The sequence below is a fragment of the Dicentrarchus labrax genome, unplaced genomic scaffold (genome assembly GCF_905237075.1).
Source record: "Dicentrarchus labrax unplaced genomic scaffold, dlabrax2021, whole genome shotgun sequence".
Lineage (NCBI taxonomy): Eukaryota > Metazoa > Chordata > Actinopteri > Moronidae > Dicentrarchus > Dicentrarchus labrax.
The window spans coordinates 13635927-13662200 of record NW_026136724.1 but is presented as its reverse complement, the minus strand read 5'-3'; the positions used below and the strand labels follow the sequence as shown (position 1 = coordinate 13662200).

At 40.6% G+C, this 26274-nt stretch overlaps 1 protein-coding gene and 1 long non-coding RNA gene across 8 annotated transcripts in view; one reads left to right on the top strand and one right to left on the bottom strand.

Moving 5' to 3' along the window:
• chchd3a (coiled-coil-helix-coiled-coil-helix domain containing 3a) overlaps positions 1–9710 on the top strand; it is a 65397-nt gene extending 55687 nt beyond the window's left edge. For 5 of the 7 annotated variants that reach the window (XM_051391972.1, XM_051391971.1, XM_051391970.1 and 2 more), the window contains 3 exons: positions 4923–5058; positions 5299–5339; positions 8979–9710. In XM_051391972.1, coding sequence (XP_051247932.1) covers positions 4923–5058; positions 5299–5339; positions 8979–8988 — 187 coding nt within the window. In that variant the 3' untranslated portion in view covers positions 8989–9710. The remainder of the gene's footprint in view (positions 1–4922; positions 5059–5298; positions 5340–8978) is intronic. The other 2 variants (XM_051391969.1, XM_051391967.1) reach the window with 1 other exon arrangement.
• Positions 9711–10651: 941 nt separating this feature from the next.
• Positions 10652–15360, bottom strand: LOC127358707 (uncharacterized). The gene is made up of 3 exons (XR_007882506.1): positions 15273–15360; positions 14120–14263; positions 10652–11487 (listed from the first exon to the last, which is right to left on the bottom strand). It is a non-coding gene; the product is annotated as an uncharacterized LOC127358707 (long non-coding RNA).
• Between the last annotated feature and the right edge of the window lie 10914 nt (positions 15361–26274).

Genomic DNA, 26274 nt, shown 5'->3' with positions numbered 1-26274 from the left:
TATGTCCCCTCCATGGAAATGTGCTGACTTGAGCAGCAGGATGCTTGAAAGAAGGGATTTTATTAAATGATATAGGGACACCTTGAGGAGGGAGTGAGCAGGTAATCTGTTCTGCTTTATTACATGTTAAATGGGACACATTTACCCTCTCATATCATTTCTGCCCCTCCTCTCAACCCTTTTCTGTTCTTTCCTAAAGGAAAACTTTACAAAGAAAAGAGAGCTTCAGGAGTTTTTTTGTGGAGGTTTGTCTTCTGCTTCTCCAACTGTCTTCTCCAGTCTTCTTTCTTCATAGACTACCCTCTTCTCTTCTTTTCCACGCTTTCTTCTCTGACTCATTTTCTCCAATAAAGTGTATTTTCTCAATGGAGTGTCCCCCTCTCTCTGCCATATCTGTCCCCCTCCTCTCTGTCCTTTTCATATCCTCTCTTTTCGTCTCTGTTTCCTTCTCTCTGCTTTGTGATTTATGACGCAGAGCAGAGAAACTGTAATATAGATATCTAAAGCAAACGTACTCCTCCCTTTCATTCCTATCAGTGGATCAAGGCAAGAGGGACCTTGCTATGTGTATGTGTGTGGTGGGGGTTGGGGTGGATAAGGTGGTGTTATAGAGACCTTTACTGTTACTGATGGTATGAGGTGAGACCCCTATATGACTGTTTAGATTTACTGTCTCTGGGGTACAGAGGTGCAACACACACACACACACACACACACACACACACGCACACACACGCACACAGAGTGGAAATAACCAACTGTATCAGGCTAGATGTCTATATTTGTTTCAGTGTTTCCACCACATGGGGTTTTATTAAATATCCCATGAACCTCTGGGGATTGTGGGATGGAATTAAGGAGAAAGAAATTAAAGGAGGATGGAGATCATGACAAAAGGGAGAGACAAAGGGGTGTGTGGAACATTTATCGGCCATGGCTGCTTCTATAACCGGTTAACTGACGCCGTCAGTGTCCGTGTTGAGCAATGTGTGTGTGATGGCTGTATGGGTAAAGAGCAGTGTCACCAAGAGGGCTTATTTCCCTTATTCTGAGACCCAAAAAAATGTTTTTCAGACTTTTGAAAAAGTCTCTGTTTTGCATTCACCTCTAAAACGTATTCAAATTAAACAGTCTGAAAAGGAATATCAAGCCTCATTTAACTGCTCACAGCTTGCACATGCACCCTTTGATGAGGGGTTTTAAGTTAGAAATTGCTTCAATAAAAAGGGGTCAAAAGCAAAAGAGTTAACCTGTTAAGCAAAATTCTACATACAGCCTAAATAAGGGTGGTAAAAATGTCAAAGTGCCTCTGGCCTTCACCCCTTGTTTCATCTCCTATAAATCATTTAAACATAGCCAAAAAAGAAGTTTTGCTTTGGGAATGTGATATAGTCTTGGTGTTTATGAATGCCTTACTGCTCAGGTTACATGGGAACTGGATGATTCATTGTTGTTTTTGACTATATTTATAATTATACCCTATTCCCACAGTGAAGGAATCTACTGTGTGTGTGTGTGTTTTACTCCTGATACTTGGATCCATCTTGCTCTGAATTCAATACGAATAACCTAATGTTGGTCTTGTTTTTAGTGGTATTTGATATAGCTAGGGATGTAGGAATGGATTCTTGGTGCAAATTGTAATTAAATCCAAGAAACAAAATCTCCCTCTAGCTTGCCTAAAGCTGAGTACAGTAACTTGAGCGTATTTCCATAACTAGCCTGGAAGAATTTGATGATTACCTGAGGCCAATAACTGACTTTAAAAACAAAAAGCTTCTCTTTTCAGATATTATTGATAAGTTTTGAAATTACACTACAATAGTGGTTATGGTTCATGATATGTGTGTATATTTGTTTATAGCACTACAGCAGTATGCTATAGTAAATGACATGAGGACACCTAATGTAAAACTGAGGACGAGGGACATTTGTAGTCTTTCCCTACCAGCTCTGTGTGGTTGGTGGCAGGAACTTCATGTTAATCTTAATGATAGATGATAGAGGATGCAGTGTGCCGCCACCGAGTGTATGTGACAGTGTTATTGTCTCCATGATTAACTCAACCACTGTCTCAGCCCCTTCCCCAAAGAGAGAACCAGAGAGCAAGCAAAAATAGAAGTACCACTGTCTAGTTCCTCATCAAGAAGAAATGATCTTCATTTCTACCCCCCTACCAATCTCTTTCTCTCCCTCCCTCCCTTCCTCTGTCCTCCTTTCTCTCCCTCTCTCTCTCTCTCTCGGAGGCCATTACTGGTGATAAACACTGTGGTTTGTATCAGCAGGATGCACCTGGCATTAACGCAAACGCTTAAGAAAGTAATTAGTGGGTGTATGTGTCTCCCCTTGTCCCTGTAGATGCCCATAGGCGGTGTAATAAATGAGCGCCAGGATCCATAGGAATAGGATGGCAGCGATTTCTGTGAGCACTGCTGTCATCGTTCAATACCCTGACGCAGAGCAATGGCCTTGTCATGCCTCCTAGCAAATGACTGAATTTCTCCCCAGTGGATTCACAAATGCAGAACCTTCTTCACAAACCAGCAGTATAATGTTCCGGTCTGTGGAAAGACCTACCGTGGACATTTTGAGAAATATGCTTATCCACTTGCCTGAGTTTGATGAGAAGATGGACACAGCTCCCACGTCTTTGTAGTAAATACAGAACTTTTCAACTTAGCTTAGCATAAAGACTGGAAACGGGGGGTGAAACGGCTAGCCTTGCTCTGTCCATCGGTGACAAAAGTTGCCTAACAGCACCTCTAAAGCTCACTGATTCAACATGTTCTGTCTTGTTTGTTTAATCCATACATATACATACATATACAGTTGTAAAAATGGCGTGGTGGTCTTATGGCTCTCAGTGATAAGACTCAAGGACCACTGTTCCTGCTTCCAGTCTCTGGCTTTGCTAAGCTAACTGTCTCTTGGATGTAGCTTCATATTCATCATACAGATATGAGAGATATTGATCTTCTCATCTAATTCTTGGCAAGAAAGCAAATAAGCATGTCTCCCAAAATGTCAAACTATTCAATTTAGTGTCCAAACTGACTATTTGTGTTTAGTATATTCTTCAGACATTTAGCCTCTTAGCACTGTATTGGATGGTGAATGAGAAAGCCTATTGATTAATCATACTACTTTAGAAGGTGCGGAGAGCAGCTCTCACGTTGTCACAAATCGTCACTGACCTGCACTTACAAGGACTATAGATTTTTCCAGCCTCCCTAATAAATATGACCATGTGGTGATGCACATATGTACACATCTCCACTGCACCAGCTTCCTGCTGCATTTCACCCTGGGTAATGACCCATGCGACGAATCCTGTGCTTTGTATCCAACGGGGGTGTAATTTCTCACTCTGGGGGGCAAATCAAACATCTGATTCTGACTACAGGGGCTCTGCTTCACCCCCAATATTCCTTTGAGATCACCATAGTTGCTGACGGGCAAAATCTCTTTCCCTTTCACACTCATGCAAGGCATTTAGTGAGGCAGATGGAGTGTCCTGAGCACTGGTGTGAACAAAACGATGACACCACCATTAGCATAATAGCCCTAGCATGTGCATGTGTCATCATTATAGATTTTTATGGGGTGTGTGAAGAGACAGACAAAAGCAGTTAACATTGGGCAAGGCACCAGAGCTGGTGGAACATCCCTCTACTTAGATTGGCGAAAGGATCCAGTTCTAGTATACATCTAACAAAGGAGTCCAATTTTAAATGCACTGAAGTTGTAGTGTAGCATCTACCGTTAGAAGTGCTGGCATCTGGATCATGCCAGCTAAGACGGTAGCAGTAAAACTGTAGCAGACCTCAAGGACGGTCTTGAGCGTGCAAAGTTACTGATGCATGTCCTATAACCAGACATATTAGCATTCACAGACATAACAACGACCTCCTCTTGGATGCTAAAAGATTGAATTTGCTATTTAGACTAGTCCAAGGTGACAGCTACCCAGTCTTTAATGGTCGACACTCTCAGATAGCCTTCCTGCGTCAATGGATGGATTCACTGGTGCCCAATAGAGTGATCAATATTCTCTTCTGTGAGACCTTTTTAAAGGGTTTTTAGTGGTAAGACATAAAAACTGGGACTAATTTACCAGGAAGGTATACTTAGCTTGCCGGTAATTTTAACCTCATCATCATTATCATCATCACATTATAACAAGTAAGCCTTATTGCGTCTAGATTAAACCAATGCCCTTTCTTGTTCCCTTTGCGTTACACATTGATTTGCCGAGTTGGCTTCTCTTCCACGCACTCCCTTGGCACTGATGAACCTCCCTTTTCAGGAGGTGAAGCCACTGCTGGAAGCTTTATTCAACACCTCTCCGTTTTTAGAAAACCCCTGTGGCCTCTCTGTCAATATGTTGTGATGCACACATCGGCATGGTCATAGCGGCAGATTGTGGAGGCTGGACTGACCTTCGACCTTCCTTCCAGCGGTTACAGTAATGTTGATTCTTGCTTCAAGTGTTTTGGGCTGGAATGACCGTAGTAATAGAAAAGGCAGGGGGTGTCGCACACTGTCGACTTCAGTATAACTCAGTGGGCTCTAACAGTGCAGGGGCTCTCTTGAGATAAAAATGACCATCGATTTTTGCTCATTTTCTAGACCAACAATATGTCTTTGTTCCTCTTCTCTTGTTCTCTATTTCTATATCTCAAACTCATTTTCTCAATCCCCCTGCATTGCCCAAGGTTATGCCTTTTCTCTTAATTTTCTGTCCACCTTTGACTCTTTTCTCACTCACACATTTATCACTGTCCCCTTTTTTTTTACAATTTTATCCCTTTCCTATAACTCTCATCCCTCACACCGTTCCTCCTATCCCGTCCTCCCTTCCACTTTTACGCCAAATTTTCCCCCATTTTCACGCTATGTCTCTCCCCTTCTCACCCCCGCAGGCGGTATGAGATGTATCCTGTGTGCGCAGACCTGCAGGGCCAGATCCTTGCATGCTACAAAGAGAACGTTGGAAAAACCCTGAACTGCTCCAACATAGCATCCCTTTACCTACAGTGTGTCAACAACGCAAAACAGGTGCGTATTTACCAAACTAAGCTGTATGTCTTCTTCTTATCACTTTTCATATCTCATTTAGACATAATTTGCATATGAATATTCCGCATACTGTATGTGTATTGCATGCTTGTAAATTGGAATGAATGAGCATTTTATTGTGTACAACTGTACTCTTTGCACGTGAGTAAAATACTTGAAACTTGAACTTGAATCCTTAAAACCCCTCCAGAATAACATATTTTTTTCCCCATTGAAAAGAACAACAAGTATGCGCATGTACCCTCATGGACAGATGATATGTAAGTTGTAGCGCCTCCTAATCCTGTAGTGTAGCTTTCAGTTGAATTGATAGCCCCATTTGTGTTTGCTGCAGCATACGTCACTGGGCTCATAGATATGTATGGTAGCTAAAGTAGAGCTGCTTTTCCCTTTTTAAATGTCTAAATGAATTAATATAATATACACACTCTACACACACATGCACACTAGCATCCATTTACATGCGCCAGCTCTTTGCTTTTAGACAGGAGAATATAATTTCCACTGGGCTACTGGCGCCTGAATAAAGCTCCCCCTAAATAGCCAGTTTAAACCTTACGATCTATTTCCATAATACCTGCTGACACTGGCGTTCCCCCGGCTGTCTCTGTGTGTGTTTTAATGTAATAAGACCAAGGGAGTAGCCGCTGCTAGTTGGATACCATTGTCCTCTCTGGGGCTCTCTTCTTTCATTGCCAAGTGCAAATGTTTTTTTGCCCTCTGTCTCCCACGGTCACACACTGTATGGTAATAGTAATGTCACTCAGGTTGATATTAACTTGATTCCCCCTCTCTCACTGTATGTAACATCCATCGGCCCCAACAAGGCTCAATTCAGATTCATGGAGCTTTTCTATTAGATTTTTTTACAATTGCATTGTTTTGCCGGAAATGAGGAAAACTGAGTTTTGCGTCTCTAGCTCACTGTCGTGGGTATTAGTATTAGATCTAAAAGTCAGATGCTGGCAGATTTTTAAGCTATACATCATGTAAATTGCACAATGTTTTATTCATTGTATAGGTGTGTGTGTGCGTGTGTGTATAAGAGAGCTACCTGTAGCCTTGTCAAGATTCAGCAAGGGTACGTTCACAGTCCGGATGCTGTTATGATGTTGTAAATTGTTTGGAAGCAAGCCTGAAACGATATGGTAATCCGCTTGTGTTTATCACCCTGCGGCAATCACAGCACACTCCTGTTCGTCTGTGCTTATCTATCTAAGACTTGCTTTTAAAGTCATTAGGTGCAAAAAAAAAAAAAAAACAGTTCTGTGATAAGGCTTTAAAGGAATAATATGCAGAATTACACAGCCGACAAAATAGGGGGAAGGAATGAAGTAGGATTGATATGAGCTGATGCAGCTTCGTGATTAGGATGTTTACACAGCTTTATCAGAGCCAGGCAGGAAGCCGCATCGAGAACAAATGTCAAGAGGACACGACTTTGACCTCTGGAGGTCAGAAGATCCAAACGTGCCCTCTAAACAGCCGTCTCTCATCTCTTTGCCCTTTCTGTCAAAGGCACTTGATAGCATTGCTCAGACAGCTTTCAGACAGCAAAATCTCTTTCCCCTTCTTCGTCCTTCCCCTTCAAATCTTAAATTCTACTAACAACTGTGGTAGGGATGTCCAAGATGCCATCTCACTGAGGATAAAAACCAAATCCTTCCTAAATATAAGTTTTACAATATTGACCCCTCAACTGGAACCAAGACAGAGCCGTCGTCAGCAGCCCGGCCTTTGTCACTGATAATTAGCGCTCCTATCGCCGCGGTCAGTGATAACATTTAGACCCACTTTCGCTCCCTTTTGTGGCCTCTGTGCCCGCCACTATTCCTCCTTCACTCCCTCCATCCACTATCCCTTCATCCCTGGTCACATTTCTAATGCATTCAGCACTTAACAGGTCCAGATAACAAACTGTGAAGAAGAGGCAGTCGAAGGACAGATAAAGTCTCTTTCTCTCTGCCTCTCTCTCTATGAAAAAGAGTTTATCACGGAGGCCCATCTCTCCATCCACTGCTTGCCTCCTCATTCCATATTCTCGCCGCATGACCGCCTCTTGCTTCCTATCTTTTCCTTCTCCACTTCATTTTTTAGACTGACCCTTCCATCTCACTTTTACTCTCAAAGGAGCCAAGCTAGCTGACCTGTTTGTAGTTTGAGCGGTTGTTTGCAAGGATCGGAATAAAAAAGGTGCTGGCTCCTATAAAGGCCTATATTGATTTCAATCAGATTTGTAGAAAAAAAGTATATTTTAATCATTTAATTTGTCCTATTAATATTTCTAGACAATAAATGTTGTATGTCTTTGCTTTTTATTTCATAGACGTGTTTTGGTCATCTCTCTTATCCAGAATTACATTTTAGTTTATCAATATTGCAATAAGAAACGCAAGCATCTACACACCCATAGAGGTCTTAGTTAAAGTAGTTTTATAATAAAAACATGACAATCTGAAAGGGGTCGCTCGTAGTGCTTGAACCTACCCATAATTATCACCAGAATCTGCAGCTCCCCTTGGCTTTACGGTGAGTTTTAGCCCGCAGTCAGCTCATGAACTGCACCTCATAGTGCCCTTCAGATGTACCCTGCCACTGAAGGAGAGTTCAGAGACGCAGTCCACTCAGAAGTGGGATTCCTATGAGATCACTAAGCTCAGAAAATAAATCCTAACCGTGATCTTGATTACAAAATAGAGAGGAAGAGGGGTGAGGGAGAGGCAGAGTTGGGGACGGTTTTGATTTGGTTAATGTTGAGGTAAATGCAGTTTAAACATGCACTTGAATAATAATATTTGCAGCCTGCAGTGATTTTACAGTTCATTGATGGTCAAGTTCAAAATCAAGTTTGATGAACACAAACCACAACAGTCCTCACTATTGATTGCAGTAATCAGATATTTTATTAGCCATTAATAATAATAACAATCTTCCATGTGGCTCTTGTAAATCCCATCTGCAGTGTGATATCGCCTCCTTTTAGGAGGTGGAAATGTTTCCCAGCAGAGGCCCTCGACTCAGTTTTTAGTGCCACAGCAATCTCTGGCCTCGTGTTACCACCACATTATTTGTTGGTAAAAAACAAAAGTTAGGGCACCCGAAATGTCCAAAAAAAATCCCCCATTTTGTATGCATGTACTATGGCAAGTACAGTGGGTCGAATTTTAACCAGTAGAATCCCCAACATTGGTTTCCCTGTCGGTATTTATCGTACCAATGTTGCTGTGTTCCCAGATCTCAGCAGTAACTTTTGATTCAGTAAATACAATGTTACTTTAACCACTAGAAATGATGGCCAGAACTACAAAATAAAATGCCCAGGTTCTAATAAACTGGAATTATCCCTCTTTGATCTCCTCCTTGTCCTGACCTGTATTTTACAGTGTAGTAGACTGTTTGGATGGCTGTTTTTGTCAATAATAATTTCGTCGGCAGATCAATAACGCACAAAATAAACTCAGAAAATGTTACTGACATGGACTTACTTCATCCACAACACCATTATTAAGTTGGTCAGTGAGGATTTTTCTTTGTTACTTTCTGTCTACCTTATTCCCTTCCTTATGTCCCTCGCTTCGTCTCTCACTCTTCTCCTCTTAGGCAGTTTTCATCCAGTAGCATCAGCCGCAGTAAGCCAGTTCAAATGGTTATTGACAGGGAGTGCTGGGGATTTGTGGTTGCACTTATCACCAACATGGAATCCACTGCCCTCTGGTCTTTTCTCCAACTCACTCCATCCTCTTTCCTTTTATTGTACTCTCAGGCCCTCCTCTCTCTGTCTCGTCTCTCTTGTGTGACATAATATCTTACCCCGCTGTTTGTTTGGCTATTTAGATTTCTGTTTTATTTGTCTCTCTGTCTCTCTAATGCACTTTTCTCTCTTTTTTTCTTGTCTGCAGAACAAGTTGAGGACCGGGGGATAAGGACGAGAGAGAAAGAAAGAGGGAGCAATGAAGAGTTTATGGTGTGGGATTACTTATTATCGACCGACTGACAGACAGACCAAACCGGAGCGGCGGAAGCGAGGCACGAGTCAGCACCAAGACACACACTCTGTAAACCCCCGTGGAGAACCGAACCAAACCAGACTAGAGGCACCGAACACAGCACCCTGAGAGAGAAATAGACACGTTTTTCCCCTTGATTCCTGTCCCCTTTCCCCACTTCTCTTACCTTTTGTCTATCTCTCCTGTGAGTATGTAGGGAGTGACACTGTCTGCCTTTTTAAAGCGACAGCAGGGGCCGACAGGACCCAGCAGGCCTGAGCTCGGCCCGCTAAAAAGGACAGTAAAAAACGGAACCGGAACGAACACAAGAAAGCAAGCCACCTCTGTCGCAGGCCGCTTGGACCCATCCCTTCTCACTCCAGCACTGTTAGAAAATTAGAAGTTTATTTTTACTAATACAAGTCAGTCCTATTTTGTTGTCCATAAATCATTGAAATCATTGTGTTCCTGCTTCTAATGCACTATCCTGTACACAAAAACACATGTATGCGTCTGTTTCTTCTTTGCATCTGTTTCGTGTGAGTTTGTGTTATGTTAATAATGTAACGACATGCGTGTTGAGTATTCATCCAGACCAACGCTTGTGACGATGTCTGATCAGAGGAAATAAAAGACGAAACAATGCAGGAACTACTGTTGAACTTTCCTCCATAAATATTCATAATCTCTGTCTCTGGTGTGTGTATGTTATGTGTGTATTTTATGCTAATTACAGCAAGCATTGTACAACTTTGATGGATACGCGGCCCTCATGTTGTCAGGACGACATTTTGCCAAACGGAGTGAATGAGCCCAAGAGAGAGGGACTGAAGCGTGGGGGCGAAGTATTCGTCCCAGATGTTCTGGTTCATAATCTATCTTTCTCTCTGTTTCTCTATCTCTCTTTCTTTCTTTATATAGCTCTGTTGTTTGAATCCTCTGTGTGCCTTAGCTATTCAGTGAAAAAGCAGAGAGCTCTACCTCTTCCTTATCCCCTCATTGTCCCTCTTTTCTTTTACTTATCTACTTCTTTCTGTGTTTCTCTCCATCTTTCCTTCCGCTCTGGAGTGTGTTTCTTCCCTGCTCAGTCTCCCAGCCTAATGTTGCCTTGGAGGAGACGGCTTCTCTACGCTGTCTGCACTCTGCCAGACTCTCTGGGTTGGGATAGACAGACACTGTGTGTGTGTGTGTGTGTGTGTGTGTGTGTGTGTGTGTGTGTGTGTGTGTGTGTGTGTGTGTGTGTGTGTGTGTGTGTGTGTGTGTGTGTGTGTGTGTGTGTGTGTGTGTGTGTGTGTGGGGTAAGTAATGCAGCCATCCATTCACTTTTTATGCAGTATCAGTGTTTGTGTGTGTGTGAGTGGAGGTTGGGGTCTGGTTTTGATGTGGAAGCAGGTGATCGCAGACGAGGCGTTATCTTAATTCGGCATCAGAAAAAGAAAGTGTGTGTTTGTGGTGGACAGAGCAAGAGAAGAAGTGAGAGAGGCTGTGTGTGTGTGTGCAAGCATGTGATTCGTTGTGACTAATCCCCCTCTGTCTATCAGTCAGCTGTCCTTTTGCTTTTTGACTTTTGGAGTCTCGAAGGGGTGAGGGGTTGACTTCTATTATACAGCGTGTGTGTGTGTGTGTGTGTGTGTGTGTCAGTGCCTTGGAGGGGTTTTCTAAAGGTTGGGGATAATGGGTATTGGAGTTCATGGCAGGTGTTTCTCCACAGAGTAGACCATGGCCAATTTTTTTCCCCTCTTGTTTTTCCCTCTGACACAAGCTGCACGACTCCTCTATCTGACCCAGCACCTCCGAGCCAAGATAAGTGATTTAACGGTGTATTCTGTCTGTAATGAGATTATTTCCCCTCTAATATAATTAAAGGATGATTAGAATATCATGATATTCAAACAGGGCTTACCTATTCCGTTTTCAAGGCCTCCGCCCCGACCTCAAAAACAGCTTGTATATGAAGAGTTGCTTGTACTCTTTCCTTTTTTAAATTCACAAAGAAGGAGCATTTTAAGAGCATTTAATACAATGTTTTTCCCGAGAAAGTATATTAGGGAAGGGCATAATGCAATTCAAAATTAATGTAGTGCTAAATTAGCTGGAATTTATATACACGCCTCCCGAAGCCACTGTTAAAATCTTTCCTTTGTCAGGTGGTAGAAGTAATGAGATTTTGATGTAAGGTTTTCTGTATAAATAAGGTGTTAAATAATAACAGTGAGCTGAACGGGGGAAAAAAATATTTTCCCATCTCGGTGAAACAGTGTAGCTGAGGTGTCCTTGAGCACTGAGCTGCCCCTGAACACTGGAGTGACAACAGGCAGTGTTCAAATTTGTGTCAGTGTTCTTGAGGGGTCCCGAAGGCCGAGGCTACATGGTCGAGGTGATCGAGGTGATGGAGGCGGTGGAGAGCGAGGAGAACAAAAATCTGAAATGCAGGTATTTCATGTGAAGGTTACTCAAACTTAGCTTTCATATACAATTTTTTTTTCATAGAATGGACTGGGGTAACTAACATCAGGTTATAAACTGATGAAAAACACAAATCTCATTTCAGGATATCTATTTTATCAAAACTGTGACCTCTGAGCAGACATTCAGGTATTTTGCACTTTAGCGTATTAGGAATATTTTCTTTCCAATCAAAATTAAACTAATATACACACATAATATATGATATACATACATACAATATAATTCCATTTTCATTTAGAATAAGGAATTGTTTGTCATGTAGTCCCACTTTTCTGTACAAATGTTTCACTTTCCCCTTTTTGTAATTTTCCATTTCTCTTGATTTTAATAGTTAAATCTCTAGGAGGTTGCTAATACCTCAGGAAAATCTGTTATGTTATCCAAACATTTTGTGCCAAACTGATTGTTTCTTCAGTCTGTCTGCCACACATAAATGAGGTACCCGGCACCATCATGACTCACACATTTACCAACTAAAAAACACAATTTCCCTCGCCAAACTTCTCCTTCATGATCATCTGTGCTCAAGACAATGAAAATTCCTTTAATTCTTTTAGTTTAGTTGATAAGGGCATGTGCAGGAAGACATAGGAGGATCCACATTGCTGTCACACATGGAGTGTTGCACCCTGTCCCAAGAGAAAATGAGTCCAGCCAACGAATCTCATTAACAGGATGCTATCAGTGCCCACAACACCAGCTACAGTGTGCCAGAAAAGATTGGTAACTTTAGTGTCTCTAACCTGTGACTTGCTGTCCAACAAAAGACCTTGCAAAAGGCTTTAAAGAGGCATAAGAATTTGTGATTTAAATGAATGCACAGAGGAAACACGCATACAGTGCAAATGAGAGAAGGATTGGGTGGTGATCGTTCAGCCGCCATGGATATTTGCAACCAAAAAACAAAAACACTTCATTTTCCTTATTCACTGACTATCCTTTACTACTAAGACTATGTCAAAGATGTGGACGTAACCAACGTAACCAGTGCTGTAGTGCCTTAAACCTACATTCTTTCTAATTGCCAGCAGGGTGTGACTGCACTGGTTGCAAAAAGAAGTCACATCATGAAGAAGAGAGAAAATGACCCTACATTTCTCTCTAGATTTACACTTGATTTATTACCTCAGGAAACATTTTCCTCATGAGTTTATGGTCTCAATCAAATCTTCAATACAGTATGATTCTGTAAATTATGGTCCAATTTAGGGTCAAATAGACAATACAGCAGGGTATGCTTTAGGGTGTGGCTACGTTGTGATTGACAAGACCCTACCACAGCAACCTATCAATCAGGATAGAAGCGTAACAATGCGTATCCGTAGCACTGTGTGCATTTAAATATCCGTGAAATTGCTTTTGGGTGATGTCTGTGTTTTCTTCTTTGAACTTTGACCTTTTCACAGTGTGTTTTCAGTTCATGAAAGTTAATTGTAATATTTTGTTCACCTAGAAATGTATTGTTCAACATTCGGTTGTACTAAAAGACACTCTTTTTCTTTTAGTAAGAAGCTTACATTTTGTTTCAAGCCTGTTTTGATGCTAGCCACAATTATGAATTAATTCCTTAATATCACAGTTAATGTGAACTATGGATGCACTTTGCTAACCAAGGTAGCATTACCTGATATCTAGCATTTGTGTCAGATCCACCCCTCATTCCTCCCCTCTTGTCCAAATATGGTCACTTCTGGCTCCAAAAAAAGTTGTTGATGGCCAAAAATCCAGCCCCGAGGCTTCAGAACAATAGTACACCAGTCGTTGCTACATCGACGTCTTTTATACAGTCAATGCCTCCTCAAACTTTTTGGTGTCAAGGACCCCCAAACTGATACACATCAGGCTATGGACCAGTATTTAAGAAGATGTAGTCAACAGTGAAATCCAAATACAGTATTTCCCATCAGAACCACTTTTCTCTGCAACCCATGCATTATTGCCACACTCTGGCATGATTTTAAAGAATCTTTACTACACATCTCATATTGTAGGTACCCTTTATGTATAAGACATTTCACTTTGCACCTCTACCCATACTGCAGGTCTATGCTATTTTGACTGTTGTTTATATCAGCTTCTGTCAGTATGGCTTTCACTGTCTCTATAGTGCTCCATACCATCTGTCTCTGTTTAAACAGTGAGACTTTGTCGACACCAGTTCTTGTACTGGACTGTATAAAGAGATTAGAATAAAGCTACAATTTCATTTCAGTGCTTTTATGATATTTCAGCCCTATGTTGCTTCTGTTCTCTAAAGAGGCTGACTTGAAAATAACACCAGAATGCACTCAACTCTGCAATACAAAAGACAACATCCTCCACCATGATGACTAATCACATTTGATTTAATGACCTTCTCTGAAGAAAAAATAGCTTTTCCCTTTAAAGTTTTCCCCACACTCCCTCTCCGGCTCTTATCCGTCTGTGCGTCTCTTTGTGCCTTTTAGTGTCTCTCCACACAGTCTATCCTCACTCTTGTGTTTGCATTTATTCACTTTTTTGTTCTTTTGTTCTGTCTCACTTTCCTTCTGCTCTTTTTCTTACTCCCCCCCCCACTTTCTTTCTTTCTCTCACTCTCTACTCACCAAGGATACTGAGGAATAGACCGGCAGCCTGAGGGGCGGATCTGTTGGCGGTGATTGGCTCTCCTTGCTTGCCAATGAGGTGTGAAGCGTCTGCCACGCTGCTGTAACTCTTCTCTGAGGGCCACCCTCGCCTTCTTGCGTGTCCTCACAAACACATACACACACAGTGTGACACAATATGCTTCAAATAGATACAAGTGCTTGACAAATGCATTCACCCACACAAATTAAAAACGCCACAGAAGACACTTCAAAAATGCGGTTATGGTTCTGTCTAGGCAAGGACACCTCATCCTGTTTGGACTTCAGGAAGACTGAACTCGTACACATACATATAGAAATGTTCTTGGTTGCCAGCGATGCCAGTGGGGCCTGCAGATGAGAGTAGACCGTCATACACTCTATTCTAGTAATGGGCAGGCAGATGGCAGGCTGCTCTGTAGCCTCTGCTTAGGCTGATGGCTCTATTCATCAGGCTGCTCTCCCTCCCTGCAGCCCTGCACCAGGCTACAATTTATAGAGCTCTCTCTCCTTCACACTCCTCTCTCTACTATTCTCTCTTGCTGTTATTTATTTGTACTTTTTTGTTTTAGTCTGCACCTCTTCTCTTATTTTCTCTGAGTCTATGCTGGTGTCTGTCTGCTTGGCACCATAAAAGGCTGTTTCATTCCAGCTAGAATTTCTGCTGCTGGGGGAATGAGTTATTGGCTCGGTGTTAGAAAGAGCTGCTACCTTCCTGTCTTTTTTTTTTTTTTTTGGCAGACTGAAGTTTTGGTCATGCAAACACTTTTTTGAGGCAGAGCTGCTTGGTGGCAGAGGAAGTCTCATTGGAGTCAAACTTTAGTGGTTATCGAGCCAAAGCCTGTTTACTGCAGTGCAAGTTAGCTATACCTTGGAAAAAAAACAACAAGGAGTTCTTAAAGTGGTAGCTCGATATTTTTTTATTAGATTGATGCCACTTTTATATCTGTAAAAACATGAAGCTACAGCCAGCAGCTGATTAGCTTAGATAGCTTAGCATAAAGACTTTCTCTTGGGTGGGAACACTTCTGTTCACATTCCCACTTCCTTAAACCACTGCCATTCTCTTCCTGTCCACCAGATGCCCTCTGACTTTCCCTTCTTTATCTGAGTGCCCCACCCATCTACTCACCTGTTCCCACTTCTCTCACCGGCCATGCAGTTACTTGTCCTCTCCCGCCCACCTGCTCCAATTTCTTCATTAGTCCTCTTTCATTCAGCCGTTGTCAGTTAGTTCCCTGTTGCAATGTTGGTTTCTTCCATTGTTGTTTTTGCTTTTGAGCTTCTGTCAACCTGGACCTGTGCCTGCTTGCCTGTCTGCATACCTGTAGGCCATCTGAATCAATAAATCATTGAAATCATCCTGTCTGCCTTGACTGTCTGAACTCGGGTCCTCCCCCTGTTGCCACTCTCCCTCACCGTTACAGTGGCAACAAGATTTCACAAAGTTACTGCTCTTGGCCAAGAAATAGCACATAAACCACTGTAAAACAAAAAGGTTTTTCCACTTTGTTTTTTTCCACTTAAAGGTCTAGTGAGTAGGATTTAGTGGCATCTAACGGTGTAGCTGCAGATTGTGTGAAGGAAAAACTATGGTGGCGAAACATGCTAAAAATAAAAACGACTCATTCTAAGGAAAAAAAAAACATAATGATTCTTATTTTTGGTAATTATACATTAATAAAAAAAAACATACCCATAAATATCATATTCCATTTCTGCCAATAGATCCTCCTAAATGTTACACACTAGACTTTTAAACAAACAAGATATAATTTGTTATTAACGCTCCCTGTTTTCAGTTTGAATGCTAAGCTAAGCTAACTGTATGCTGGCTATGGCCATATATTTGCGAGAGAGATATGAGAGTGGAATCAGTCTCCCCATCTAACTCGAGATGGGAGGCGAGCTTGTCTCCTAAAATGTTGAAATATCTAAAAGACATAAATGATCACTGCTCCTGTTTAATTTCGCATGAATATGGTAGCCTATAGATGGAGAGGCTGCAGTGAATAGCCATGAGCTATTGCTGCTAGTTATTGGATGAAAGATTAGAAAAGGAAACAGAAAGCTGTCTAACCTGTCTGTAATACACAGTGTCTGTTGAACTAACAGCTTAGCAACTAAATATGAACATCATATATCAATGAAACTCAGCAGATTGCATGAGTAAATGTAAGTGCTTGTCTTGCCAGAGGTTAATTTGACCCTGCTACGGGTTCTTTTTAAATTGGTAACAGTTCTGTTATGAGGACAAGTACACTATGTCAGTTAAATGAGTTTTAATTATGTATAAATCACAGGCTTGCTGTCCTGTTGTGTAAAAGCTATGGAGATAAAGAATTACGTGTTGGATGGCCGTGCCTGTATGCTTGTGGCTGTGTGTGTGTTTGAGGGGAGACATAGGCAGTGAATGAGAACTTGGCTTTGACTGTCAGTTTCCCTCCAGAGATAAAGTGAGTGGTAATGAGGCCCTGAGCTGCTGTGCTGAGGAGACTGTAGGATCGCAGGGGGAGGAGGATGACCTCGAAGACCATGAACACACACAAACTTACACACACATCCACAAATCAAAACTATTTGTAAATTTAAAGGTTCACCATAAGGTAACAGGTTTGTTTCATTGTGTATATCTTTTTATTACTATACTATACGTGAGGCTAAATGGGGAAAAAATCCTTTCACTGACCAAAAAAGTGTCATGGTGCTGTGATGGTAATGGATTTTAAAGTGGAAACAGAAAACTTTTTCGCTTTAACTTATCATTATGGAGTAAATGCTAATTGCACCCTGTAATGGCTATAGAATAATGGCACCATTTGTGTTTAGATTGGTTCCCTATAAGCTAATTCTGTCCGCCACTGGGCACAATATTTCCCAGGGAAAATGAAGTCTCGATTTACAAGACTTAAACTAAATGAATGAACACGCCTTTTCTCCTACTGTCTTCCACCCCTACAACCAACTCCTGCTAAATTTACTTGTCTGTGCGATCAAATAACATAACTCAAACTATGTTATTACTACGCAACGCACATCATTACAATAGATTTTGCCTGTTCACAAATTAAATACAAAATTGCAATAACGATTACAATAACAATTTCAATTTACCTCTTCAGTGAACATGCTACTTTCTTCTCTCTTATTTCCAAAGTAGTGACGATCGCCCCCACGTCAAAATAGAGACACAAAGTACAATGACAATCCATTACAATCCATTTAAACAGACTTGCAGTCACCCATATTTCAAATTAACTTTGTGCCGAGGCTTAGTGTGGTGTTGATTCACCTTCCTGGGAGTTTTTGAAGCCATGGTCTGTGACGGTTTTACAGTCCATTTACCATAATTCCTGTTCGTGTTACCTGGTCAGTCGATGATATTTTCACCGCAAGATGGGAAATAACTTCCCCAAAAGCAGAGTAACAGCTCTACAGGCTTTTGTTTTAATGTGAGGAAAGTGACAGATTGTGGGTTTGAAGTGTGTCTGTGTTCTTTAGAGTGACAAGACTCATCATATTGCAACCAATCTTTCCCTTGCTCTTTTCTGGGCTGCTCAACTAAAAAAACTAGCTGGCTGGAAGGCTGAAGTCAGAAAGACAGAAGTTTGGTAATGAGGAAAAAAAACACAGCTGACAATGAAAACTTTGCCTTTGTTTCTTTTTGTCATATATACTTTTACTGCACAAAGAACATTTGTTTTTTTTTCCTCTGGTACATTTTCAAGTTTTTATTTAGTGATGTCTTTTTAACTACAAAAAGTAACTGGAGATGGTTGTTTGGATTTTCACGTATGAGCTGCACAGTTGCAGTAATAAATCATGTTAAAATGTTCCCGTGCCATTTCCCAATGGAAATTGTGCAGCTGCATAATAGTACTCATATGCTCACTGTATTGTATTACAGTATGTTGCTAGTTTTTCCATGATGCTCCAATGTTATAGGACCTGATTTGATATTGCAGTACTGAGGCAATGGTAATGCGGTCACTAAAATGGCAGAACACCACTATGCACTGCTACACCATAACCAAACAGTACCATGGTGCTGGTTACCTTTATTGTCATGTTGATTATAATAAACACTAATGGCTGGAAACTTCTTCTTCTTTACCAGGTGACAAACTTCTATCCCCTCATGGTGTAGGTTATATTGTCATATCACCTAACCCTAAATAGTACAGAACCAATATGGTACAGTGACAAAATTATCATGCAGTTTTGTTAACATATAACCCTGGTACCTTTTGTCAAGAAAATCCCAGTGACTAAAAGTAAGAAATGGGCTTTCAATTCAATTCAATTTTATTTGTGTAGCGCCAATTCATAACAGAAGTTATCTCAGGACACTTTCCAAATAGAGCAGGTGTAGACCGAACTCCTTATATAAGCTTTCACATGTACAATAGGTACAGCTATTCTTTATATAATAGCTATGTATTCTTTATCAGCTGATACAGACTGAATCAACTATAGGCCTAACCAAGATGTCCAGAAGTGAGGAGTTATTCACATGTGAAGGTTAGATACTCCCTACACATTAGAGAAGCATATAACGATGCCACAAGCCAGTGGCTACTAAACCTGTTACATGGCCCTGCATAAGCCTATCCATCCGTGACCTGCGAGAAGCCAGTTTAGACTAATCCCCACAACTGTAAAAAATGTTTTCTCATCCTTCAGAAGAGGATTTAAATTACTTTACACTTACAACTTGTGCTGAGGCTTGCCTGCGACGTGGCGTGTAGCTGGTGCCTGGAGCATTTCTGTCATTAATTTTGTCCACAAGCCCAGTACACTTGGGTGACCGGTGCCCATTTATATACAGTGTCCTGACATTGTCCCTTCTGAGATCTACACATGCACACACTGAAATGTATTTTACAGTAGCTTTTTTTTATTGTCATGTGAGATGCTTTAGTACACAAACACTTGCAGTTGAGGTTAAACACAAACGCACACAGCCATTCCTGCTAATACAGCACCGACAGAGGGTGAATACCGAGACACACATTGTTATTTATTAATTATAATATAACTGTAGCTCATGCACACACTGTAATCAAAGGCCTGGAGGGCATATTGCACATTAAAACACACACACACACACACACACACACACACACACACAAACACACATACACAAGCGCTCAAGCACGTATTGTGTTTGAGTTCTCATTGTCCCCAACGGTTGCATAAGGTGCCTCGAGGCATTTACAGCACAGCCACACACTCAAACATGATTATCTCCATTTGATGTCTGTGACTGGGTCATATTAGGATGGGTGACATCATCAACAATACACACACAGAGACACACACAAACATCTATATGTATAACCCAGGGGACACTAACACTTGGTCAGCACTCACTCCATCTGTGTGATTTGGAGAATTGTAATTTGGCATTGAGCTTTGGTGCTGTATTGATTGCTGTGTGTGTTTGTGTGTGTACATGCAAGTGTGTCTATTAGTACTGATGGCATAGGTTTTCATTTACTCTATATCCAGAAGACACATTTGGCCAGAAACATCTGAAACACCATTATGGCAGCTTTCAAATGAATATATACTGTAAATGTTACATATAATACACATTCTGATGTAACTTTTAGCAGGATTTTATACACTAAAAAACTTAGAACATAGTACCAGCCCATGGCCCTGCCCCACCCTCACACACAGTCTGGATTTGGTCTCCTTCAAACTCTTCTCCAATATATACCATGCATTATTCACCAGTTCTTGGCGATCACTCCTTATTCAGGGTGTCCTATGAGGTTGTTTCTGGTTTATTTATATTTAAGACATTAATTAGTCATAGCCGTTAGAAGTTGTAAAAGGAAATACCATAAAATAAAATAATAAGAATATGTTTGTTTGTTTTTTTTGTTTTTTTTTTACAGAGTTCAATATAAAGCTAAATAGAGATGATTTTCCCCTTTTCAACTCATTACATTAACATCTTCTTGCTGGAATAGTACATCTATTTATTTCCTTTCAGGGTGATATGGTGGGTATCCCATCATAATTTGGGTGGGTAAACACCCTGGAAAAGTTGTCACCACTCCATTGCAAGGCTACAAAAAACATTCACCACTTTCCACTTTACCTGACCTACATGACTTTGGACTGTAAGACAAAATCAACTAATCTATATAAATATATAAAACTTCATGCAGAGGAGTCTGGGGCCAATATTTGATCTGTGAACCTTCATGCTGTGAGGTGACAGTGCCAACCACTGAGCCCTGTGGTGTCCACAGACTAACATCTGTTAATATGATGGTAAACAGAGTCTGAGCTCACTGTGCAAAGCAATTTGGCAGTTATTTTGAGGTATGACATTTTCCCCTGCTGCATCATACATGAATGGGTCTTAGGGTTACCCAAACTAAATTTAACTCCAGTACATAATGTATTGCTATTTGGAGATTACAATATTGCACTGTGTATTTGATTATACACATACGTTTTTTATTTGTAGAAAATAAATGTTACATGTTTTTTTCTTCTCTTTTTTCATGTATTTTAGTATTTTCTTTGAAGAAATCACCTTAATAGCACAAATCATTTAAACTTTTGCCTTAATTTCTAATGTTTTTCAGTCATAATGATTGATAACATTCAAAATGTTGTCATATGTTTTACTGTATTCTTTCTTTCTTTGGTGCAATTGCAGATTGCAACTACTTTGCTTCACCCTCCACTTCCAGGCGCAAAGGAGAAACTACAGTGTCCGTGTTTGGTTTGTCCCTTCTGGGTTATTGTAGAAACAATATCAACATGGCAGCCTACATGGAAGACGACCTACAGTGTCTGTAGATAGTAATGGCTCATTCTAAGGTAACAAAAACTATATTCGGGTGATTATACATACCTGTGGATATTATATTTCACTTCTACCAATAGATTCTCCTAAATGTTACAAGCTTTAATATAGCCTCAGGTTTCAGGGATCATGGCAGAGCCAATATATCCTAACGTGCGTGGGTGTCCATATAGTCTAACCAAAGCAATGATTAAAACAGATCCTTTACCCAATAGCAACAACGTACATCCCATTTCCTGATGATCTTTGTTGAACATATACACATTGAACTTGTGTATATTCTGCCAAAAAAGTGTTGTTTTGACAAATGTGAGGCTGTTGGCAAGGAGAACATTCAGATCAATTTCATAATTTGGGTTTCCTCTATCATCCACATTTAGTCCGCTATTAGTTCAAAAAACAAAAAACGCCACCCTCTCTATTCCCCGAGCCCACACATACCCTCTCCTCGACAGCTTCCCCATCAGGCCCTGCATAGTCGCTCTTCAGTGGAGTGAGGCGTCCTGAGTGTTGACTAATCAAAGGCCCTTTCACAGGGCAAAGACTGATGGCTTAATTAGGACCGCTAATGTTAATCACACTTAAATATTTATAAGGAGGAATTCTTTTGTTTAGCCTTGACCTTTCTCTGGAGCTCATTAACATGGTTATTATTGCTGCTGGTGTTGTGCTGTTACTCTTAAACATGGCCGCAACACTCGCCCCGGGGCCATTATTGATTTTTGATGGAGCTGACATGGTGCTGTGTTAACGCTTTGTGTGAATGACATTGGCTTATCAGTGTTTGGAGGAGTTTAATCCCAGAGGTGTGTGCGTGTCTGTGTGTGTGGGGGTGTGTGTGTGTGTGTGTACGTTTGGGCAGCCTGAGGGGACGGTGGGTAATATCTTATCAATGTGGTGAGCTCATTGTGTTTAAGTGGCAGTGAAGGTAATAGAAGCAGGCCCATAAACACTAAAGGATCTTTCTTGGCTTGTGTCAGCTCAGCACTTTGACTGAATATCATGAACAAAATGGAATTGTTATTTTTAACACGCGCACACACAAACACTGAGCCGACCATCATTTTATGACGGAAATTGTTTCTTACCCATACTCACACAGAGCCAGAGGCAAAAGGTTTCATTACTATAAGATACACATTGGATAGCACAGCACTTGTAGCACTTGTGGGTTAATTGTAGAGGACACAAAGGACAACAGCTTCTCCTTCTATCTAGAGGTTCACTAGGACTATCTGTAGCATTTATATCAGCACAAATACAGCTCCTTATTACTTGCGTTCACCATTTGAATTTCTCTGTTTAAGATACCAGAACCTTATACAAATGACATGTGCTTTGGGGTAATATAATAAACATTATTGTGGTGTGCCGCTTTAATGAAAACCATTAATCAGTCATTGTTATTCTCTCAATTTAATATGTTCAGAGAGTGAGTTCCTGCACTCTCTGAACATAGCCTCTCCAACCCCAATTTTTAACAGCACCGGTACACTGCCCAAGGTACTCCACTGTTTTCATCCAATCTAATTATTTCATTTGGATGGGAACAGCCTCTTGTGCACTATTGACTATAAATGTATTATTCTACAATATTATTTTATGATCGTTTTCTGCAATTTTTATTATTTAATTGCAAAATGGAGCAAACTCTGGATCCAATTTGGTGGCAAGGTAACAAAGACGAAATTATAGTAATAAATATATTAGAATTTCTTCATAATCCATCTTTGTTCATGCTCAAATTCACATGGCATAAATTAATAATGCACACATCCACACACAGTATGTTAGATTTTATTTTATATTTATATATGATATTATATATTTTTTTTATTTTATATTTTATCCGTTTGTTGAGGCAGTAAGTACGTGGATTGGTTCTGACACACTATTTTCTCTCCTGAGCTGCTCCATCTGTTTCTCTTCGTGTTGCTTTTGATGCACTGGTGTTTTACAGGTGAGCTATCTAGAGGATGTATGAGCCTCTCTTTCTTTTGCTATAGCCAATGTAGAAGTCCTAGAGGCAGTCACCATGACAACATACTGAGTGAATACTACACATCACATTTTTATGGTCCGTAATGTAATAGTGAGAATGATATATATTGTGAGTGTGCATTTATGAATTGAATTAGAATGATGATGAGGTCTATTGAGTTTTTATACTGGCAATTGATACATCATTGCAAAGCCCTCCATGTGCATATTTTTGTTTCTGCAGGTAGGTGTGTGAGAGCGTTTGTGACAGAGAGAAAGTGTGCAGTTATTTTTGCATGTGACTGCATGAAAGAAATAAAATCCAACATCAAAATATCATCCCACTGACTTGTGTATGTTTGTGTGCATTAGAGAGTCCTAATTGTTAAATATATGTGGTTCCAGATATGTGCAAATGAGAGCAAAAGACATTTTTTAAAGAGTTATTGAATAACCATGCTACCTGATTGAAAGCAGCCACTCTGTCTCGCAGCTTTGTAATCACTAAATGCCGTTTGGGAAGTGACCGTAAGCACTTCAAACCACCTACGTGTTTCACAATCAGACCAATGAATAAAAGATTTTTTATTTTAAGTGCCTACATTTGGAATTTAAAGTAAGTGGAGATGGGGGACCGTAGAACAAAGCCAAAAAAGGACCAAATAGAGTTTGTGGCGACTCCTGCCGCCCCTCCTCATACTTCATACCACTTGTGGAGGCGGAATTGAAAAGCTGCTGTCAGTGTGTTGCTCACTGTCTCTGTCTTTAAGAGTGAGAATGAGGAGCAGGTGCAAAAGTATTTTCAATCTCAAGTTGTCTTTTTGATGTTTTTGTCATTGCTTCTAAGTCTTAGCCTTAGAATCTAAGTTCTGTGTGGGTTTTTTTTTCTTCCAATCCCACAACGGCCCACTCCCGCAGGATTTCCGACCATTACTGCCTGATCCCGCAGAGATTGTGATCTGTTTCCCACAGGGAACATAAATAATGTATGTAAACATGTATCCCTTTTAGATTTTTGCAATCTAAAGAAATGCAAATACTTTTCATCAGCTGTTTAATAAGTGTTTGAAGATGTGAGCTGGAACTATTAAACACCTTTGAAAGCATAAAAGAAACAACCTCAGGGCTGAAAGTGGATAAAAACATTACAGATGTTGTTATGTTTTTCTTATTTTCACTCATGTCCTTTCCCATAGCAACACATACAAAACCAGATGCAGGAATGTCAGATTCATAGCAGCAGCTACAGCGTCAGTGTTTACAGCTCAGGTTATATTAGGGATGGCAGTCTTTCATGTCACTGATGATTAAATGAAATTAATTTCACCAACTACGCAACTCGTTTATAAAGAGGAAGACTGCAAGTAGGCCAGCAAGAAAAACAGATGACCCTCAGACTTTATTTAGTGCTGTTTGCAGTTCATGGGACTGTGTATTTACATAAGCCCAATATAGGCCATAGAAATTTCATTTCACACTCATCTAGCAATGATAATACTCACTGCCTGCACGCATTAATTACAGAAATAAGTCTTGTGTCTGCAGGATTTGGATTGGGTCCCACCTGCTGCAGCGGTCTACGTTACTTTCCATCGACACTGAGGTCAAGACTTTGGTATTTTTTTGTGGGAAATTTTAGAAGCCTGTACGCATCACTTGGTACTATAGATACTTTAAAGACTGTCTGCAGTATTTTCTCCAACTCCATGCATGAAATTTGACAAATTTTAGGCCAAAGAAATATATTTAGAAACAAAAGATTCAATACTTCTCTACAGGAATTGTACTTGTAGGCTTTCAAACAGATCTTTATATTGGGAAAGTAAATTATTCCTAAAGATTTAATGGAAGACAGATCCAAGATAGAGGGAGAAAAAAAGGATGAAATACTGAAAGACAGAGACAAGAGTTGGTTTGTAGCATGTGGCTGTTTCAGTACCACAGAATGCTAGTGTGTGCAGTCGGCCATGTTCTGCAGGTGTTCCATGGATGCACACTGACCTGCAGGTGAATGCTCATTACACACAGACACACAGAGTAATAGACCCTAAAAGATGGGAAAGTAGCTGGGCTTAAATAGTTTTATCTCCTTATTTATCTTTTTTTCATGAGCAATTGACCGTGAATTTGTTGTAACCAGCAGCTGGACAGGTGTTGAGTGGGACACCTCTTCGTCCCTAATCACCACAGTAGGGACTGCACACATACATGCGGACAGAGAGGAAGAGAGAGAGACCCACACACCCATGAAAGGAACAGTAGGTGGCTTCCACTAACGGTGTCACTGTTCTTACTTATTGTGCTGTGAATGTATAACACAGGGACCGACATGAGGTGCATTTTCACTTCTTCTTCTCCTCCTCATCTCCTCTTGTCTAATTGTAACTGAATATTTCTTAGCTCTTTTCCACAAATTTAGAAAAAACCATGACACACTGTAAGGCAGCAAGAACAGAAGAGATGGTAAGTTTGATCTCAGCCAACAGGGGTCCATATGGTTACTAAAAGCAGGTGGATTAAATGCTATTCGATCTCTGGAAACCTCAATCCCTCTTCTCTTGTCTCCTGTTTTATTCTTTCATTTCCCTTCAACCTTCAACCATCAATCTTTCTTCTCTCTCTTTTATCTTGTCCACATGGGCAAGATTAACATTTCCTGAAGCAATAGCCACCTGTGAAGGTACATGAAGGTAAAGGAGAGGTCGATTTACTGCTTCTACATTTGAGCCACTTATTTCAAGACTGTATGTGTGTGTGCAGCTGCAGTTTCTCATGAAGTGAGGCACAGTTTCTGCCTCACTGAAACTCTGTAGCCAAGGCTGCAGCTACACTGACATTATAGGCCATAGAAAGATTGTCTGTGCGTGTGCATGTATCTCTTATCTGTATGTAGGATTTCAACAAGGGATGGTGGAGATTTTTTAATAAAATCTCAGATATGGCTGAGGTTATGCAACTAGAACACTTGTTTAAAAGCAAACACTGATTGCAGGTCGGACATGCTGCATGCCATCACCCATACCTGCACACCCTTACTTTCCACCTCATTACTGTTGGGAGAGGGCAGAGGTCAAGGGTGCATTTTGCAGTTGCTTCCTACCTGGCCCACCATCAGTAAAAAGAGGAACTAACCCAAAGACTGAGAAACTCAGACACTGTCCATCAGAACCAGTCAACACTACATAAAAGGTATACTACCTGCACTGACACTAAAACTTGGCACTGGACCTAAATCATAGAGGTTGTTTTTTCTCTTTTATAATTTTAAAAATGTAAACACAACCTTATCTAAGTAATAGTTCAACACCAGGAAATATGCTTA